At 39.4% G+C, this 21,307-nt stretch overlaps 1 protein-coding gene across 10 annotated transcripts in view; it reads left to right on the forward strand.

Annotated features, from left to right (window-relative positions):
• The window catches only part of PLEKHA1 (pleckstrin homology domain containing A1), a 32,489-nt gene that overhangs the window by 6,787 nt on the left and 4,395 nt on the right, over nucleotides 1–21,307 (forward strand). For 8 of the 10 annotated variants that reach the window (XM_040563835.1, XM_040563829.1, XM_040563836.1 and 5 more), the window contains exons 2-11: nucleotides 6,558–6,718; nucleotides 8,627–8,683; nucleotides 10,314–10,359; nucleotides 12,481–12,578; nucleotides 13,301–13,432; nucleotides 14,310–14,453; nucleotides 15,255–15,323; nucleotides 18,479–18,543; nucleotides 19,033–19,096; nucleotides 20,366–20,455. In XM_040563835.1, coding sequence (XP_040419769.1) covers nucleotides 6,578–6,718; nucleotides 8,627–8,683; nucleotides 10,314–10,359; nucleotides 12,481–12,578; nucleotides 13,301–13,432; nucleotides 14,310–14,453; nucleotides 15,255–15,323; nucleotides 18,479–18,543; nucleotides 19,033–19,096; nucleotides 20,366–20,455 — 906 coding nt within the window. In that variant the 5' untranslated portion in view covers nucleotides 6,558–6,577. Of the gene's footprint in view, nucleotides 1–1,241; nucleotides 1,473–6,557; nucleotides 6,719–8,626; nucleotides 8,684–10,313; nucleotides 10,360–12,480; nucleotides 12,579–13,300; nucleotides 13,433–14,309; nucleotides 14,454–15,254; nucleotides 15,324–18,478; nucleotides 18,544–19,032; nucleotides 19,097–20,365; nucleotides 20,456–21,307 lie in introns of those variants that run through there. The other 2 variants (XM_040563834.1, XM_040563840.1) reach the window with 2 other exon arrangements.

The raw sequence follows: 21,307 nt of genomic DNA on the forward strand, positions 1-21,307 counted from the left end.
ATTTTCTTTTCCTGTTCTACTTCTCTCTGGTTATCTCGCTTTGAGTAACTCTGTATTACCTCGTGTCAATATGAAGTGGTAAAAACTGCGCTCCTGGCTCTCTGAAAACCTTGCACTCGTGATTGTATTCTTTTGACTGATTTTATTTTATTGCTTTCTAGATTAGTCCTCACCCCTAAAGTATAGATGCGTTTTGAGAGTTCATCTTGTGGCCTCGTGTCATGGGATGCTTCCTCTTAAAATGCTCGTTGTAGAGAGGCGAGTGCCGTTAGGTGAGCTGCTGGGGTTTTGTTCTGGCTCTCGAGAGGTCAGTGGTGGGCAGGAGTTCTGCATCCTCTGCTGCGCCTTCCCTTTTTTTTCTGCAACACCACACCCAGGGCTTTGGGATACAAATACCTCAAAATGGAGGCAAGGGGTTAAATTAAGAGCGTGAAACCTCACTTGTAGAAACTCCCGCAGGAACTTTGCAGGCAGCATCGGCCTGGTCCGCCGTGGAACTCGTACATCACCCTTAGGAATCGTGGATGGCGGAGTCGAGGAACATCAGGACGTTTTCCTGAGAACACACTGAAGGCTTTACCGAGACAGAGGTGATGCTGCTGCCATGTAACCCGCAGGTGAAGAGCCGGCTGCGTGGCCACGTCTCTGCCTGGGAGCCGAGAGGCCGGCGGGGCTGGCTGCCAGCAGGCCCAGCCATGAGAGCACGGGGAGGTGGCGTGGCCACGACGTTCGCTGCGTGTCCCTGCAGCAGTTACTGCCGCTGCAGCGCTGCTTTCCACGCGCTGTTCTGTGTCCTGTGGGTGTTAAGTTGTAGCTGGTGTGGAATACAATTACGGTCACTTGACTTGAGGCCTACCGGAAGAGGAGGGAATAGTTTTAGTCCCGATCTGACAAGTCTTCCTGGAGGACAGCGGATCAGATGTGTTCCGAAGCCAGCGATGGCGGAGTAAGGCCAAGTGTGAGATAAGGCTGCTGTGTTTCGGGGGTGAGTCACCAGCGCGAATGGTGACACTTCTGCGTTGCGGCTTGGTTGGGAGCTGGAGAGGTGCTGGGGGAGGGCCGTGCTGCTTGACGTGCCTCCTAGTGTGGTCGGGGATAACAGAGCCTGCTGGTGCTTTTTTTTTAATTTTGTATTTTGAAGACTGGCTTCATATGTTTAAGAACTTCCTTGCAAGTAAATACTGCCCTTTGCAGCTGCTTTTTTTTTTTTTTTTTTTCCTTTTTAAACCACATTAGAGAAGAAATCTAAATTTAGGGGTCAGCATATCCTGGCGGCTTCCAGTTCTCATCTGCAGCATGCTGCTGATGGCTTCGTATCTGTCTAGCAAGTCAGTCTTGTCATCTGCTGACCCGAAGCACTCCATGGCTGCCGTGCCCTCTGGGAGAGAAATGGGACGGTGAAGCATCTTGGGGAAACAGCCAGTCCTGAATTATCACTGGAGTGGTGCCCAAGTCATCTCTGCAGCTCTCGGGTTAGCTTTTTTTCCTGTCGTGTTTTGGTTGCTTAAGAAAATGGGGACTTCAAGGGGTCTGGGAAAGATGAGAGAGAAGTTGTCTCTGGACTTAAGTTATCTATACAGCGTTCAGTGCCCCGCTGGAAAGCTTTTCAGGGGGCTGAAAATAAAGAAGTTTGGACAACTGTACTGGAGGATTAACATGATTTGTTTTCGGCTCAGAAGAGCCTCTGGTTGTCTCAGGGTTTCCCCCTTTATTGCCCTGTAGGTAGGCAAGAAGGAGAGCTTTCATTGCTGTGCCTTTCAGGGCGTAAGCAGGACAGTCTGAACTCATCCTTTCCCTTGGGAAGCCAGTAAATGGTCAGTAACAAATAAAACCAACTGGAGAGCTGCTGAATTACAGCAGGAGGCCCTCAGTAACTGCTGAGGGCACCCAGTGACCGAGCTGTCCCCAAGGCCACAGGGAAGAGCAGCCCCCCGAGGGGCTGGGGGTGCCGCTGCCTTCCTTCTGCCAGCTGGAGCCGTGGGGAGGAGCTGCAGGCATGACTCAGGGCATCGTGTTGTGTTTATCAACCTGCTTTTATGGATGTTGTTCATCATGTCATAGAGGTGAGTAAGTAGTCGTGCATTTTTCTCAGTTGTCTTAACTCCGTCCCAGCCTGGCCCGGTACAATAATCTAAAAGTGTTCTGTGGTGTTTTGAACTTTGGATTGAATTTTTAAATGCTAGCAGAGCAGGAAGTTTAAGTGTTAGTCTAAGTTAAATAAATAATAAAAATTATGTATATATACACACACAGTTCAGGGAAAATACATGTAGAATAAACCTAAAAGGCATTAGGGACCAGTGCCCGTCTTGCTTGATTTTTCAGTCCAACTTTCATATGGATAGTACAAAGCCTGTTGCATGTTCCCTTCGTTCATACCGAGTTCCCCTGCCTGCAGTGAGCCAGCAGATCTGTTTTTTATGCCCGTTGTGTAAATTAAGCATTAGCTATAAAAGGCGAGATGGAGCTATTGAGATGCTACCTTGCATGCCGCTTTCGTAGTCTCATATAGACTTTGTACTTGGAGTATGGAGGAAGCCACTGATCTGTAACAGAGGTAAACGCCAGAGCAGGTGTTGGCATGAGACTAAAAATAGAAATTAGCGTAGGAGAGCTTAAACAGTCGGTTATAAATGGAGAAACGAGATGCCTCATGCCTCTTCAGGTTCTAGTCATGTCATTGTGCGCTTACAGCTGCAGGCTGCGAGAAGGTGATCGGTGACTTGTTTTGTGGTGCCCAGGAGGCCAGGCAGCCGTCAGCTGTGGTATAAATATTGAGGAATGCTGGTGTACGGAGGAAAAGAGTGGTGAGAGGGGAAATCCGACAGAAGTTGGGCCGAGGCATGTACCTCCTTAAATTAGTACTCTGCTGCTGGAAAAAGGGATGTAAGGCTACAAAAATAAGTGAGACGTCCTGTTTGGATTGTAACGCAGCCCTCAGAGTGAGGAGCTTAGAGGTGAGGTTTTTTTAAATTCCTATATATGAGAGAATTCAGAAAATGGGTTTTGAAAAATATTTCAGCTTCTGGTGGGTTATGGCAGAAACCAGGGGCTGCAGGGATTTTTTTCAGAAGCAGCACTGTGTCATCGCCCCACGTTGCCTCTCCCTCCAGGGAGGGAAGGCAAAAGAAAATGAGGTGGTATGCAGTCTGTTGCAGGGCTGATACCTCCAGCTTTTTACTTCAAGAGCTCAGTCTTTTTACAGGATTAGATTGTAAAAGTTGGCAAAGAATTCTTAACGCTGCTCCGTGCCGCAGAAAATAACTGTGTGCATGTAACCAAGAGCTGTAAAATGTACAAAGACTTGGAAACTTCAGTTTTATAGTCCCCTGAAATAACAACTTCACAAACAGTAAATGATATCTGTTACATTGCATCCACGTTGTGAGGAGCAGCTTTAATTTCAAGTTCTAGGGAGTTGTTAGCTTGGTGGCCTTCGTGTGCAGGACACCTGGCTGGGTATCACTAACGTCAGTATTAGTCGTGGGGCAGTTCTGCCTTCGTTGTCAGGCGTGTTCAGATGCTTTAGTACCTGGGAGAAAGGCATAAATTGATTTTTACATGCACTAGCAGATTATGGTTCTTTAATGAAAGCCGAATAGAATTGGTATTAATCTGCAGTGGATTCCTGCCAAGGTGTGGTATGATGGAAGCAGTGCTTTAAAACTGGAGAGCAGTTGCGTGATTTTACATTTCATTACAAGTTTATAACAAAGCTTGAGGGTTTTTTAGTGTCAGTCTGGTAGGCTTCAGTAATCCTATGAAGAATTTCGAACTAATCTGAAGAAAACATCCATTATATAACCAGCTTTTAAAATTAACTGGTCACTTACCCTGTGTTTTCATCAGAGGATAAAAGAATAGAAATAATATTTTGTAGACAAGAAATCAGCTGTTAGCACTTTGAGACGGAAAATCTGTATGAATTTTTTCCCCCGGTGGAAATTGATTTATTGACGAATAAGAGCTGCTGATTTTTGTCTGTGTCCTGGAACAAGCCAAGCATTGCAGTTCAGCTGCCCCTAACCCTGTGCTCACGGAGGAGCGTTTGAACGCTGCGCTCGCTTTTCCTTAAAGCTTTTCTCAAACGCAAGTCCTCCCCCAGGGGAGAGGGGCTTTGAAAACTCAGTTGGTTTTATTTGGTGGTTTTTAATCAATTTGTGTCTTGTCTCAGAAACAAGTTTTCCTTGTTTCATTTTCTTCACATCTGCGGAGGAGGCAGCATCAGCCTGCTCAAACAGGAAACCAGCCACCAGCAGCTGCTTTTTATAGGCACAGGGCTTTTCTGGGCTTCAGAAACACTTTATAGCAAGCTGAAATCGAGTCCCAGAAGCGCTCCGTGTTGAGGACAATTTAGGACAACGCTGGTAAATGACAATTTTAAAATTGATTGAAGTTAAAACAGTGTGGTGCCAAGTTTAGCCAGCGTAGAGGTGAAGAATAGAGGGCAGCCACCCTTCAGCCTGCCCCAGCTACAGGCGTGTGGGGGGTGTTTATGGGATGAAGATGTTACTCCAGCGTGAAGTGTTCCCAAGAGCCAGTGGGGGAATTACTACTGAGTGCTAGTTACTGTTATGACATTGTCTTGAGAGTGCTCAAGTGTTTGGGTTTGTTAGTTACGAGCAGCACTCACTCACAGAGCTTGGCTTAGGTCTGTGCTATTGAAATGGTGAGCACACGCTAAGAAAACTTCACCTCAGTAAATCTTTTTACTTTCTTAAAGATCAAACCCGTGCCTTTGAAGTTTTGAACCATCATCGCATACCTTAAATGTGGAGACTCCTTTACCTTATGAAGGTGGAAAGAACAAATCAGGCAGGGCTCAGTAGAAGGCTTATACCCATTTCGTGTCCCTGCAGCCATGTAGAAAATATCTTGCGTCTCCAACAAGTGTGCCGACCTGGTTTTACACAAAAATGCATGAGACTTTAGTTTTAAATTGCATTCCGATACATACACAATTTTTAGTAGCTTGTCATCGCTCTGAAGCTGTGGTCTCTATAGGTTTTTGCCAGTGCTGCTGAATGGGGTTTGTTAGGCCGGGTCCCTGAGGGCTGCGTTTCGGACTTGAACTGGCACCAGGAGATTTGTGTGGTGTTCGTTGGGTACGAAAAAGGTTGGTTACCTCAAGGTTGAGTTATTGGACTTAGAAGTGGTTAATAGAAATCGTTCTAGTCTTGTGTTGGAATCGTGACAACACAAAATGATTTCTCAAATTCTTGAAGCAAAACTTGAATTGTAGTCAAATTCTAACTGGTGATACAAAGCACAGGCAAGTAAGTGCAGGCAGATATCTACATACTTGTATATCTGATGCCCAGAAAGAAGTACGTGCTGAAGTGTGTATCTGCCAAAAATGAACGCTTCAAAATGTATTTAATAGTGTGTCATGTTCTACTGTGGTATCTCAATAGCTGCGTACAGATAGTTATCGAGTGTCTGCCTCGTTATGTGTGCATATAACTATTTAAATAAAATTAAGGAAATAATAAAAGTAAATTTCAATAACTATTAAACTTTCATATTACACCGAGGAAGCTGAAAGATTTTATGAAAAGGGTCTGAAGTGCTTAAACCTTTTATGTCTTGAGTTAATATTTTTGGGTGTGTGGCATTTGATTTATTTTTAGCAAAATGTAAAGACGACTGAATTGTTACAGTCCTGCTCTAGTAAAGATTGGCATCAGCCTGATTTTATTATTTAAATGTTGGCTTATTGGCTTTTTTGTATTAGTATGGGAATTTACTTCTGGTTCTAAACTGGCTCTAAAGCTGGCTCTTAAGGTAAAACGACTGTCCCTTAAGATAAAAAAGCAAAGAGGGAAGAAAAATGGAGCCATAAAAGGCAAAGCAGGCAAAATGGGAATAAGTGGTCGGCAGTACGGATTCTTTAAAAACAAACAAAAAACCCTAACCTGTGACCCTCAAACTTAGCCCCACGTGGATATTGAGAATTTTACTTTTGGACTAGCAAATGTGTTCGTGTCTCTGCTGCACACAGGGTCATTTTTACTTTTTTACTGCATAATGCGTGAGGATGAAAAGTTGTCTGTTTATACCATTGCTAGCCATGAAGTGTTTTTTTTTGTATGAGAAAAGAGAAATGTGAACAGTGTTTTTAAAAGGCCTTTTTCTTGAACTTACTTGAGCAAATGTGAAAAACCATTTTGGACAGTAGAGCTGCTGACAAAGATCCTTTCTTGACCATGAAAGGCAATGTCAAAGGAGGAAGTGTAAACCTAACATTATCTCAACTTTGTGCAAATTGTGAAGGAGAATCTGTGATTATTCTTTAGTGATTTTTGTAAAAACTAGTCTTAGTGCTCTTTTATTTATTGCTTAGATAGCCTGAGTGCATATTTCAAGGAACTAAGAATGACCCGTCTAAAAATCCAGTGCTGGTGGTGGGAGGAAACAGCTATACTTCACTTACTCTTCGGTAGAAACTTCTTTAAGCTGCTAGCAGAAACTGCTCAAAAAATAGTGGGTGGGCACAGAGCAGTTGTAAGATCCGTAATGAGGAACCTCATGTAACTCGTATGCTTTTTGTCCTGCAGTGTGATGTTCAGGGTCAGAAATGCCTTATGTGGATCGTCAGAATCGCATCTGTGGTTTCCTAGATATTGAAGAAAATGAGAATAGCGGGAAATTTCTGCGGCGGTACTTCATCCTGGACACGAGAGAAGACAGTCTGGTGTGGTACATGGATAACCCACAGGTGAGATGTTCTTGGCAACAGTTGTTTGGCCTCTGTCAATTTCAACTTTTTTTCTTCAGTAAACTTGTTAAAAATCTGAAGAGGGGGTTTAGTATTATTTTTATGGACCTGGGAACTTTTTTTTTAAAAAGGTGAAATCATGTAAATCAGTATTCTTAGATATGTGCAGCCTTTTAAAGAAAAACATGATTCATGTTCTGATTAAAACACTACTACTTGCAGTTTACAGTAAAACATAAAACCAACTTGAATATCAGTGAGTTGCCAGTGTATGGGAATCTAAGTATTAACAGGAGAACTGGGGATCAGATGGGAACTGGAATTTGATACTGCACTTGAATCAGTTACTAGTTTTCTAGCATGGTATGTTACTACATTTTTTCCTCTCAAGTGTCTTGAATGTGCATTGCAGGTTCTCGCAGGCACTAGGTAGTACTGTACTGTGTAACCAGGTGAGCCAAATCACATACTAGCTTCACTACACAGGTCTTTTATTTCACCTTTAAGCCCATGTGGAAGTTCTGTAGCTTTCCTTGCACTGCTTGGGTCAGTTAGCTCTTTGTTACCTTACCTCAACAGAATCAGTCACTGAAAAGCAAATTCTAGTGATGCTTGCAATTGTGTTGTAACGTGAATGCTATATGAAGGAGGAAATCTTTTATTCATCATGACTGAGAGCATCCTTCATCTAAGTTACTTTCACAATGTACACGCATTGGTGTTTTGTGGTGTAGGGGAGAGCAGATAGTCCCTTAGGGTTTGGGTACTGAAGCAGTGACAGCACAGGATCTAGGTCAGCTGACAGCAGTCTGCCAGAAGAATATTTGGATACCATTCTGTCAGGAAGAACAAGTTAAAATGCAATAGAAGCCCAGTGTTCAGAGAAACAAGTGGGGGGGGGGAAAAAAAAAGGCTTAATGAATGTGACGTGACCAAATCATTCGGAAGCTCTTACTGAGGAGAAAAAAATAATTTCTGGAAATAAGGAGATATTTCAAATGTTTTATCACGACAAGTGAAAAGAAGCAATTCCTTTTTTCAGTTTCTTCTGTGATATATCTAGGATGTGGGTAAAAACTTGAGGTGCTGCAGAAGTTGCAGTTGGAGCCACTTTGTGGAGACCTTTCTTAATTCTTAAAGTGATGCAGCCCTTGATATAGGATGAGTCTATGTTGTGTGCAGAAATTCATTGGGCTTTTTGTTCCTGATAGAGTTGCTCTATTTGTATCTGTGAAAATCACTTCAGCTGTTCAAAGAATCAATGCTGTTAAGTCAGCATTGTGATGTAAAAACAACAGACGAGTCCTATTTGGATTGTAAATATGTAAATCTGTAAAATGCAAACTTGCCTGCAACTTTAGGAAGTATCATGGTCTTTCCCTTTTACCTTGTTTAACTTTGCATAGTTCTTCTAGTTATATAGAATGCGTCCTTGCTTTCTGGCCAGTAACTTTAATATTAAAAAATCAGAGTCTGTTTTTAATGTTTTAGAAAATATGTGAGGCGGTCTTTGAAGTATGTGACATAGATGAGTGTCACTTCGTGTCCCTTCCGCCTGCCCAGGTCAAAATACATAAGACGCCAACATCTGTTGAGGAAAAAGTATTCTTTCCGGATTTCCTGGATGCAGACCTGCAAGAATTCTTTTTCCTCTAGTAAAATACATAAACTTCTGAAACAATTACTACTTGCATTGTTTCTAGCAGTCTTTCTGTTTTTAGTTGATTAACAGATGTGTGTATAATAAACAAGGAGTTTAGATCCTGTTGCAAGCATACATTGTGTATTGTCTATAAAAACTCACAGGGCTTTGTTTTTGTTTGTCAAATTGAATTTGTTTTTTGTGCGTAAACACTGAATGTGAATGAGAATAACTCAGTTTCACCTTGTAACATTGATTTGTTTCAGAATCTTCCCTCTGGGTCTCCACCTGTTGGAGTCATTAAACTTACCTATATTTCAAAGGTAAGATATGTAAGGCACTGATTGCTAAATGTTGGTGGTAACTGCTAAGTGATACTTATAAATGCTTTAACTTTGGACAATTTTAACTGCCTCTTATGTAGGGCATGGGAAGCTTTTTGCTTGTGTGCTCTTCCTGAATTTTAGTGAAGTGTTACAAATGCTCGAGTAGTACCAGATTAAAGTCAAAGCAGACAACTGTGTTGTATAGGTTTGTTTTCTGAGTTGAAAGGGCAGCTGTTTACTGCATAGAATTAATATTTCTGAACTGTATGCTTCAGTTCTTTATGAGCATTTGAATTTCAATTAGTCTTGGAGAAAAGATAGGGCGTTTATGGAGTGAAATGGAAGTCATTGGGAGTGATAGTTTGTAAATAAGAATGGCTTTTAATAGTGCAGAGAAATTTATAGAAAATACTTAGTTCTTTATACTCTCTGTACATTCAGTTCCAAATACATCTAAAGGAAGATGGAGAACTAAGTCTCTGTGGTTAAACTTGCAGCAGATACTGCATTGACAAATAAGTAGAGAAAAACAATTGACCTTCTCTTGCCTGTCTGCTTTTATCACCTTTTCTTTGTATCAGCTCTTTTGTTCTCATGCTTCATCTCCCCATCTTCCATTCTGTATTTTTTTATTCTTGTAAAGACATCAGTGATGCTAGTAGTATAATGAGTACAGAAATGCTCATGTCCTTCCTCATTTCTTTCTCACACTACTTTGACCAAAACCTCGCATTTGTCATCTTAAGAAATCTTGTATCTCACTTCTAATGGGCACAAGGGTGGTACAAAGGCACCTGTGTGCCTTTGGGCACCTCGGCTGGCAGCTCAGTGTGCCTTCTGTGCTGAGGCTCCACCAGACTGTGACAGTGTGGTTGTGCTGGCATTTGGGCCATTGAATAAAACACATTCAGCTGCAGGATGAGTCAGGACTGCTGAAACTGGCTTTGCTAGACAATATCTTCGTGCCGAGCCCTGTGTCACATTGAATAGTATGACAAAGGCTACTCATGAGTCCTCTTCCACGTGTCTAACTTTGCGTAGTTCTTCTAGTTATGTAGTATGTGTCCTTGGTTTCTGGCCAAGGAACGATTTTGAAGCAAGAGACTGCTTAGCCTTCTCTTCCCCCCTCAGTAGAGGTGCTCTGTAATGTGAAAATAGCAGTGCCTCTCTCCTTTGCCCCTCCTTCCCCAGCATCCCAGTGGTTTAGAGAATCTCTGAAGAAAAGTAGCTGCTATTATGGTAATGAGCCAAAAGATACCTGATGCCCTTGACAGTACTAAAACGTCCTTGAATTTTTAGTTCAGTTGAGGGATGGAAGTTCAAAATGAAAGAAGTGTTATGTTCACAGATTTCAATGTTTTGTCTGAGATTTTTCCCTTAATTAGGAAGGTAATGAATCCTTAAACTTAAGGAATAGGAACATATGGCTTAAGCTGCCTTCTTAACGTAGGACGTGCATCTTGAACTGAATTTTATAGTGTTTTGCTTTATATCTATATATCATTATACTTGATGAGCTACCTGATGCTGCTCATCCTCAAATTCAGCTATTTAAAGGAGAAAATTGTGATATTTGATGTATATTTTTGTCTACAAGTAATATTTATGGTGTTAATTTTCCTCCTAGGTTAGCGATGCAACTAAGCTAAGGCCAAAGGCAGAGTTCTGTTTCGGTAAGTTCTCGTGAGGAGCATGCATGCCAACTGCGTTCTTCAGAAACCTGAAACAGAGAGATGTTCTGCAATTCTAGTACGAGATGCAGCTGGTAGTGTTTTTCAGAAATAACTTGTGTTCGCTGTTTCCTCTTTATTAAGAGGGTAATGTTGGCTTCTTCATGAGGTGTTTTTATGGCTTTTTCATGCTACAGTTTAATGAGGAGTAGGCGAGAGGTCTTTATTCAGATGTTTGAAGTTTCTGAGGCAATAATAAGCTAATTAAAAACGATGGGTGTTTTCAGAGATATGGCATGCCTGTCAGCTATGGAGATAAGTAATTTAACTGTTTTAATCTGTATTGCTTACAAAACAGTTTAATTGATCTAAAACTACTGTCGTGCCTGCCAATGCTCTTACATCAAGTTTCATCCTATAATGCTGCACTGAAGAAACAATTTGCTTGGGGTACCTTCTAGGTTTATTGATGTCTAAACTTGTTTCAACTTGGGTAAAGCTTTGTTTGCTCGTAAGTCCCTTTTTATTAGGTTTTTCATATTTATAAGTCACTTGTCTAGAACTTACCATAATTCCAGAATTTCATGACAGGCAACTTGCACTCACAAAAGTATACATAAGGACTGGAATCAGCCGCTGCTCTGTTCATGAATAACTGTTCTTTATGGCTGCCTTCACGTCAGCATTACCTCAGCTGAAGGTGCTGAGAACGCCTGCGGGGTTTGAGGCAGTTTGCTGAGGTGCACCTCGCCCTGGGCAGTGTTACACAGGCCGAGAGAAGGCAGCTCTGCTCGAATTGGGCAGATCCACAGCAGGCTGGCTTGTGCTGTGAGCCATGTCACGTGTGATTTTGGCCCTGGAGAGGATTGTCTGCTCGGCACTGGATTTCTCTGAAGTCTGTGCTGAGCTAGTGAAACACTTGGTAATCACACTGGGTGTAAGGCTTTGGGGGTTCTAGACCAGTACCTCGTGTGTCAAGGCAGCTGGTGATTCCTCTGCACATGGGCACATGTTTATCCTCATCAGCTGTAGGCCAGCTCTAAGAAGTTGTAATTGTCCAAGATGCTGGCTTACAGCTCTTGATTTTCTTGATCTATTAAACCATCCTTGATACTCAGAAGGAAGAATCACGTGTATTCTTTTCATTTAAATATTGGGAGTTGTTACACCTACCCGCCAACTCATTATGCAGTTTTGTATTTGAATTAATATTTGCATCTAATAAAATTTGCTTTATATATACATCCATTTTAATATGCATCCACTTTGTGGGGAGAGGATGCTCAGGGAGACTGAGTTAATGGACGAGAAAAGTATTTGTTCCTAGCATGTATTTGCTTTTAGCAATGACTTGAGCTGTTATGTTATATGTAGGGCAGCAAATGCTTCGAAGTTCTGGGAGGGTTTAGTTAAAGTTCACCTTAAAACTAATTTCAGAATAGGCTTGTGAGATACCTAATCAGGATTATTTTGACACAAAGGAAATATGTTTGTCCTTTTTGGATAAAGGACTGCTAGATGTTGCTAGGTAGAAATAGAAACTAATTAAAAATATGCTTTCACTGCTAAGTCACTAAACTAACTTGTATTTTTGTGGAAATCTTAAAGATGCTTGGTCCAGAGCATCATGTATTTAGTAATCAATATTGATTTTCCAGAAATTAAAAATAAAAATCTGTGATTGTCATCACATTAATATGTTTCCTGCAAATGATAACATATACTGGTCAGAGGACTAGGGGGAGAAACTTCAGAAATCCCTGTTTATAAGCCTTGATGCTTAGGAAAGTTGAGACTGAGAAAAAGAAATCTGTGAGAAAATTCTAATTAAAACTCAAGGGTTTATTTCTATGTAATAAAAATATTTTAACAAACTCTCTATGCTTCAGATTAAGTGGAGAGTTTAAAATAAAAAAGGGAGGGGGGTTTAAGGTGGTATTGTTTTGGCTTTTTTGAATGAAGGTAGTCTGGCATGTGTGTGCATCTTTAGATGACTTCCTAAAAATAAATGAAGCATAGGCCTTAAATACTCAAAGTGGATTTTCTATCTGAAATTGTTCTTATGGTGTAAAGTTTGCTCTTAAATTTCAGTGTTTTTAGTGTTCATAATGTTTCTTTTAACAGTTATGAATGCAGGGATGAGAAAATATTTTCTACAAGCCAATGATCAGCAAGACCTTGTTGAATGGGTAAATGTTCTGAACAAAGCTACCAAAATCACAGTAAGTCATTTAGCTGATATTTGGAAATGTTTTCAAATGTTGACTTTCTCGAGGTCTATTATGTTTCCAGTTTTTACACTAGAGTAATAATTTCATTTCTATAAAAAGAAAAAAAGTTTTGTCTAGTCTTCAAGACTTGAAGGAACTGTACAGAGCTCGCCCCCAGACTTGAGTTCATTTTAGTTTTTTGCTTTTGGAATTAGACCAAAATGTGTTTTCAGCTTTATTACAGCATCTGCAGTCTTTGTGCCATGTATTGGAATGTGAATGAAAATTTCATACTAGTCAGACATGCTATTTAAAAAAAAGTCTTGATACCATAGCACTGTGTTCATGGCCTTACTGTGAGAGCTGCACAGGGCAGTGGGGAGTCTCTGTTCTACAGCACGTGTTACTGAAAGGAAGTGAGAAATAAAGAACTACAAATCAGACATGCTTCTTGAAGATCAAATGTAGCACTTAGGACAAAGCTGGGAGTTGATTTTGAGTTTTCAGTACACCTGGGGACTTGGCTTAAGTGGCACCAGTTTTATTCTGAGGACTAAAGCTTAGTCATTGCAACATAATTTAATGTAAATTTTTTCTAGCCTTTTACAACTTAAGAACACTACTTAAATCCTGCTGAAAACAAATTAACAATGTTTGAATAATACTTAGCGTTCTTTTCTGTATTCATAAAACCTTATGTTGACTTATGTTATTGTTTCATGTTTGACTTTGAGGTACCAAAGCAGTCCGATCCTCTGTGTCAAATGGATAATGCAAACCGTCAAGCTGAAAGCCCAGGTGGAAAGAAGCAAGTGTCTTACAGGACAGAAATCGTTGGTGGTGTTCCTATCATTACACCTACCCAGGTAATAACTTTAAAACGAGTCGGGTGTTATTTGTTAGAGGAAGCTTTGTTATTTGGTAGGTGAGAATAGGTTGTGTGTCATAATACAGCTGTCAGCTTCTAACCCTGCTCAGAGGACTGATGTTTTGATGCACCCCTTTTAGTATTACTGAGTAGTCACTCACTTTTGAGGATTTTATTCCCTTTATACAAGATTATAAAGAATTATACAAGGCTATAAATAACTACATGAGTGGGCTGGTGTTCTTCAGTGTGCAAAAGAAATAACTAAAGGAGGATATAAGAGGTCTACAAAGTAACAATTGGCAGAAGTAGATGGCATGTGCAATGTATGAGAGCTATGAACTCCTAAACAAAGCTAATAGTAAAACAAAGGGATAGAGGAGCTCCTTCAGTGAGCAGTAAAACGTGAGATACTTCTTGCCAAAAGATTACATGGATACCAGAAACTTTGAGTTCAAGAGATTAGATGGGCTTATGGAAGAAGCAGTCATGTGGTGTTAAACCTACAAAGCTGTATCTGTTTCTGGAAGTTCCCTGAGCTGAAAATAACTGGAGATTGGATTAATGTCATGTGAATGACATGCAAACACCTGAATTCTGTGTTGCGTGGTCCTAGAAATTTTTTTGCTTTAGAAAACTCGCACTTTCTTACTGTAACTTCTAAATGAACTTTGCAAGTTGTCAACCAGAGCCTTTAGAGCCTCAAGTTGTCTCTAAAAATCAGTTGAAATATTTGGTCCTTTCAAAACAAATCAGAAATAGGATTTGTGAGTGTGGGATAATACAAGTATTTCCTGAGTAGTCATAGGATGGTTATTCTTTGACCTTTAGAAAACCTGAAAATATTCTGAGCTTTCCTATTTTCTTTTTCCTAGAAAGAAGAAGTCAATGAGTGCAGTGAAGGTGCTGATAGGAATTATCTGAAACGATCACAAAGTCACCTTCCTTACTTTACTGCTAAACATCCTCCAGATAATGCTATTATCAAAGCTGGCTACTGTGTTAAACAAGGAGCAGTGGTAAGTACTTGAGATCAGCGTGTTTCATCAATCAAGAAGGTAGTTCTACTTACCAAGTAGATGATTTGAAGGGGGTGGGGGGGAAGACAGCAACTGTAGCATTATTGCCACCATTAAGGATGGTTAAAGATAAAACCTTATCCTCCTGTGGGATATAATGTCTGCATTACTTCTTTTCATGACTACTTTCTTTAGGATTGTTCTGTTGATGTTTTGGAGAAGACAAGTTGTCTGCAAGCAGACTTTCACATTATGGTTAGCACATGCAGCAAAGAATTGTTCTCTATTGCAGTTATGTAGAGATCCTTATTTTGTTTACTAGAAGCATCTGAATTAAAAGAGAAGTCTTGCATGCTCTTTAAAATCACTGAAGTGTTTATCTAAAGCTACTTTTAGTGAAGTTCAGAGGAAGAATAGTAAAACTTGTCAGACTGAATAACCTCAGTGGAGCTGAGTGTGGTGGCTTGCTGAACAGACTAAAAGTAAACAGTTCAGATTTGCGTGCTGTGAGTTCTCAGACTCGTTTCATCTTGGTTTATGAAGCTTCTTGTAAAACTACAATTTTCATTAAAAGTCAACCAGGAGCATTTAATGTACTGTCTTTTAATGTTTTTTATAGGGTATTTGTGTTGCCGAGTTGCTATGATTTCAGTGGAGGTTGTTGCAAGAAAGATTAAAACTTCTGGAAGCTAATACTCTATTACAAGAATTTTTCAATTCTCCTTCCCTAAAGAATTGGGCAGAGACTTGCTGAATTACTTTGCAGACTATGCATATAAAATATTTTCTTTCTTTTAACAGATGAAGAACTGGAAGAGAAGATACTTTCAGTTGGATGAAAACACAATAGGATATTTTAAGTCCGAACTGGTAAGTTTCCAATTGTGTGTTGCTTACCAATGGTACTTACAAGAAAATCTAAACTACACTTGTATTTGAAAAACGAAGTGTTCTGCTCCTGAAACTCTTTGCTCTGTACTATAATAACTCTTTATGGTTGGGAAGAAGTAAAAGCTTTTAGGGTGGCTGTTAACTTGGACTTGAGTCTTCTCTTCGTGAATCTGTGAGTAGGGCATTGAAGAATGACAGTAGGGTGTATTCTGTAATCACATTAATTTTTTTAGCATTTTATGTCACTTTATGCTTGCATATACTTTGCTCTTGAAGCAGCCGATCATTATGGGGTGCTTATCATGTAAATGATGGGATCTTTCCCATGGCGGCTAAGACATGTAAAGAATTCTGCTGTTCAGAGGCAATGCTTACAGAGTTTGTTTGGGTTCCATCTTCCTTTCCCACTCATCACTCTTGAACCTCTTGACAAATTTTGACCAAATGTTAAGTGCCTTCAGGCTTCATTTGAAAATAAAGTGGGAGGTACTGGAGATAGCGTGGAATTCCTTCCAATGGAAAACAGACCAACAAGCAGGAGAAAATCTGTACACGAGGCATGAAACCTTAGTGTTACAAATCAAGGTAGATTGAGTTTAAAGGCTAACTGTAAGAAGCAAAATGTCGAGAAACTGAGTTTTAGGCTCTTTCTGGAAAAAAGCTGTTTGGAAGTGTGAGGTGTTTGCCTTATAGGAAATGAGGAAACACAACGGCAGCAGGAGTTTGATCTTGTTGTTGTTAAGCAGTCAGCATAATGCAATTCTGACACGTTGCCTATAATAAAACTTTGATTTTAATTGATTTAAAAAAACAGCCTGAGTGCAGATTACTCACTAATAAATTCCAACTCTGCAAAGAATTGTAATGATAGTCTGCTATAGCAATGGTGAAAATGCATATGCTTTTAGTGTTTCTTTCATTGTCTCCTTTCAAATAGTTAAACTGGAAAGGAGTGAATATAAAATCATGTAGTGTCCTCTATTCTTCGTGCTAATAGTCTCTTGCTATAGCGTAAGGAAGGTACCAGACTGGCCATCTGTCAGATAACAGGAAGGAGTTTCACCTTCGCAATTTTTACTGAAATCAGATTTTTTTCAAGTTTTGAGGGTGTCATCCCTCTTCTTTTCCGGGAAGTATGTACCCAATAGATAGAGAATATTGTGTCCTGTTGTTGGACTGTAGTGGTTAATCAAAGAATTCCATGGTTTGCAAACCTGATCATTATCATTATGTTTCATATAGTCTTTGTAAACAGCTAGGATCCAGCTCATCTGAAACTGATGTGTTGGAGAAACATGGCTCTTTCCAGGACAGGTTAAAAACTTTTGCTGAGCACAGCCCACCAAGAAGAAAACATCTGCAGCAACTTAGCTATATGTCAAACCTTTATTTATCTTCTACAGTTACCAAAAAAAAAAATGTTCTTTTCTAAAGATTTCAAGTGGTGAATGATTTTTCAGTGGTATGTGGGATCTCAGTTTTCTTCGTATTCTTCTGTTGCTAATGAGAATAATTCAACAGTAGGCATAAAATTCAATAGTGATTGGTTGCCCTGCATTTCTGGCAAAGAAGTCTGACTTCTTTAGTATATCTAGTATGTAGTGTATATACCTAGCGTATCTTATCTAGTATACCTAGCATACCTTATCTAGTATAACTTCGGATTTCTAATTCTGGGAAAAAACTTTCTATTACAGTTCAGTTCTCAGTAGCTGTGGTCCTCAGTCAAGTATGAGTTTTACTTGAAGCTGGTTTGTCTTGAGAGCCAGCCTAGCCACTGGTAGCTCAAATGAGTCTTGCTGGATACCTTGAGATGCTGTTGTTTGGCATCTGTACAGGTACATCTGAGTTCTGTGCTCTTACAAAACAAACAGCAAAACTAACAGCAACAAAAAACCAAACACTTTTTTTTGCCAATTTTAATTTTTTTTTCTGTTAAGGATCTGTTCAGTTTGAAGAAGAGCCCATGTCTGTCCTCAGGTGGATTATAGTGAAGTATACGCAGTATCAGACTAGGAGAATAATTTCTAAGCTGAGGTCTGCTAAGCCTGACTTTCCCAGAATGTTCAGCTTTGTGGTTTTCCCTGTAACATGTGTCGGTATTCCAGGGGAAGTCTTGCAGTTCATGTTTGATGTATTACTTTGAAAACTGTTGTAACAGATGGGTGAACCCGAGAAGACTGAAGGGTGAAGGAAGAAGGGCAAAATAACTGAGGATATAGATTTTAAAACTGTTCTATGCTATAGAAACAAATGATCAGAACTGACATTTGAGGATTGTTTTATTTGGGTGAAATTCACTGTTCACTGTACTAACACAGCTCTCAAGTATATATAATAGAAATTGCAATTTAGAGAAAGTCATTCCATAGTTGACAGCTTTTGTTTGCAAGCTGAAGTAGTCCATTGTAACATTAAAGAATGCTTAATGCTTAAAGAAAGCATTAGGAGATGAAATCAATTTTTTTTTTACTGCAATAACCACATGAAAATAATAGTGCAAATGCCTTTTTTCAAGAAGTCAAATTATGTGTAAAATTACTCTGTCACGGCAAAAATTAAATGTTCTCACTTTTTCCTACTGTACGAAGCTTTGGCAGAATTTTAACACTTGTATTTGGTGCGGTAATAGAATTTTCAGACACTTTAAGAATACTTCCTCTTTTACAGGTTTTGGTATGACTTCATTCTATGGTCAGTACAATAAAGTAATAGAAGTAATCGTAAAGCTGTGTCATGCTATACAGTGAATAAAGCATCTTTTTTCATAGCATTTCATTGTATGTTAATGTAGTGACAGTCCTCCTGAAATAATCTGCTGGAGGCCAGAGTTTTCTTCTCTGGTTGGGGGACAGGACAGGTGTGGCTGTCTCCATTGCAACAAGATGAAAGAATAGGTGTTCGTTTTTCCCCCTTACCTCTTCTTTTGGCATCCTCTTCACTGTAAGTGCCATGGTTGGTTTAATACTAAAAAATAATAATAACGAATCTTGGTTGACATTGTGCTTTGCAGATGTGACTGTTCTCATTTATGCAGGTCTGCTGCAATAGTCTGTCCCGATCTTTGGCTTTCTGACTATATTCTAGTTGTTAGATATACTCTGCTAAAGTATTTTTACCTTTTTTTTTTCCAGGAAAAGGAACCTCTCAGGGTTATACCACTTAAAGAGGTCCATAAAGTTCAGGAATGCAAGCAAAGGTGAGGAGAGAAGCACTGAAAAATCAAGGGACTTGGTACACTGCATTGTCATGACTAGACTGCTTCTTGGAAACAATGGAGAGCTTTTGAATTACTTCTATTGAGTTACGAATGTGGTACTTAAACAGGCAACTATTTAGGAATAATACTTTGCAAAGTCAAAACAAAAATATAAATGTGAAGTTTTGCAGAAATCTGACTAGAACAATAAATATTTATTTAAACTTAATATGTTTTAGTGTTCTAACTAAAAATAACAAGTAGCACTAATTACTAAAGAACCTTAAGACTAAGTTGAGTATGAGGTGCTGTTCTTTTTCTACTTGGCGCTTGCAAAAAAAAAAAAAAAAAAGCAAATTTAGAGATAAAGAATGCAGAGATCTTCAGCCCACAAACGCACATCTTTGGTTCTCTGCACATCCTAGAATATTTATGAAATGAAGTGGGAAAGTTGAACTTGTTGTTTAAGTATTTGTGTTTCATTTGCAGTGATATAATGATGAGAGACAATCTCTTTGAAATTGTAACAACTTCTCGAACCTTTTATGTACAGGTAATTTTTAAAAAACTTTGGGCAAAACCGGGGGACTGACATAGTCAAAGCAAAGCAGCACTGACATTTTGCTTTTTAAGTTTGTATTTGAACATGCCATGATTTTCAGAGGGAATGCAATCTTCATATTTCAGAATAAGTTGCATATAAAAAATATTCCACATAACACCAAGTGTTGGTAGTATATAAAAGCGCAATGAACAACAAATCCTAATATGATTTTGTTGGTATTTGGGTCTTCAAATTCTGTAGTATCCAATCAATATAATAAATCTTTTATTTTGAGGTACTGAAATTTTATTTATAGTAATCGATTTCTCAGATTCAAATCAAAACATCTACTGCCCCATTAAAATATCTACTAAAGCACTGGAACACTTAGGCTTCATATCTGAAGATACTTTTGGTAAAATGTGTCCATAAGCACTTTATTCGGTGCATCTTTACCATATTATCTTTTTAATATGTGGATATAATGCAAATCACAAAGACTTGCTTTGTCTAGCTGAGTAGGAACGTGATGCTCATAGTGATGTCTCTCCTGTTCCTGGAGGAGGAAATAATTTGAGTTTCTCTTGTAGGATCAGAAAGGCCCGTATCATCTAATACAGGCAGTGGGGCCAGATGCTGAGTTTTGAGCTGTCTCATGGCTGAACATAATTAAGTGACATATTATACATGTTTTTTGCTGGGTTGATGTGCTAGTTTCGTAAAGCTTCCAACTGGCTAAGAGGGACCTTTAGCTTTTTAATCTGTCCTGGATAAGCTCACCCGTGACACTCGCTGTTAATCTACTGCAGTTTTGTAAGACTCTTGTTCTAAGTAAATGTACGGATGACCCTGAATGTAGACTGCTGCTTATTTTACTGTAGCTCTTCAGTAATTAGCTCATAGAAGTGAGGTGCAAAGAAGTAAAATGAATGAAAAATACGGAAGCTATGTCATTGTGCGCAGTTTGCTGAGAGGGGTCAGCAGGTCTCCTGTAAGGATTTCTGTAGGTGCTTTATTTGTTTAAAATAAGCAAAAACTGAACTAGAGTATGTAAACAGTGTATGTGCATATACACACATTGCTTATTTTATATAAGTATATGCATAAAATCTTACCCTGAATTTACTATTATAAGAAATGTCAACATCAAAAAATGCAAGTCCCTTTGGCTTTAAGTAACAGACTACTAAAGTAGGCTAAGGCTGTGATTTTAATGCGGATAGGAGACTGGAAGAGTGAAGAGCTGGTGTTAACCATATCTCATGTCGTTTGATCTAGGCGGACAGCCCAGAAGACATGCACAGTTGGATAAAAGCAATTTCTGGGGCCATTGTAGCACAGCGGGGACCTGGAAGATCAGCAGCTTCCGTATGTTACTCTGAAACTTAGAGAAATACAATTGATTGATGTTGACTTGTGCACATGAAGTTCTAGTTGTTTTTCCTTTTGTCTGTCCTCTGTCCTGTCCTGTAGTAACACGGCATCTTTGCATGAAATTCGTACAGATTGGCATAAATTTATGCACTTTTAATTGAGCACTTATCTTAGTCTTACCTATATATTCTGCTTTATGTGCATTGTACTGTCTTGATCACATAGATAACACAAGTGTTAACCTATAAAAATTCTTCAAGATCAGTTGAATCTTTTGTCATTATGCCACTAATAGTGCGGAAGTAGATTAGAGCCTTTCTAATTCCTGCGAGGCATTTTTGATAATTGCTGAACTTTGCATTCAAGTAACAAAATCCTAATTTGATCTTAACAACTATCACTACTACACTGTCATTCTCTGTTTTTGGTAGTTTATTGTGTATGGAGATACAGATTCACATTTTAAATAATTTTTCGAAGAGCGATCTGCTCGCATGAATTAGCTTTTGCTGTTGGAAGCTTAGTGTGGGCACCCTCTAGCATTACTGAACTGAGGCACTGTGACAAATCTTACTGTTTGTGAAGCCACGTGGATGCCAGCATTTCATACATACTTGCATTTAAGCTGTACCAGGCCTTCACTGCTTTTCCACAAGTTAATGTACTTTGTGCTGAAGGCTACTCTAGTGTCACAGTGTCTCCAAGTATGTCCAGATATAACAAATGGAATACTTCACAGTTCAGACGCTGCACGGTATGGCTTTTCGCTGTCTGGCTATGGGATGTTTTGTAATAAGCTGAATATATCATCACCCCCATAATCTGAAATCTAATAACTTAAATCTG

This window comes from Cygnus olor, chromosome 7 (genome assembly GCF_009769625.2).
Source record: "Cygnus olor isolate bCygOlo1 chromosome 7, bCygOlo1.pri.v2, whole genome shotgun sequence".
Lineage (NCBI taxonomy): Eukaryota > Metazoa > Chordata > Aves > Anseriformes > Anatidae > Cygnus > Cygnus olor.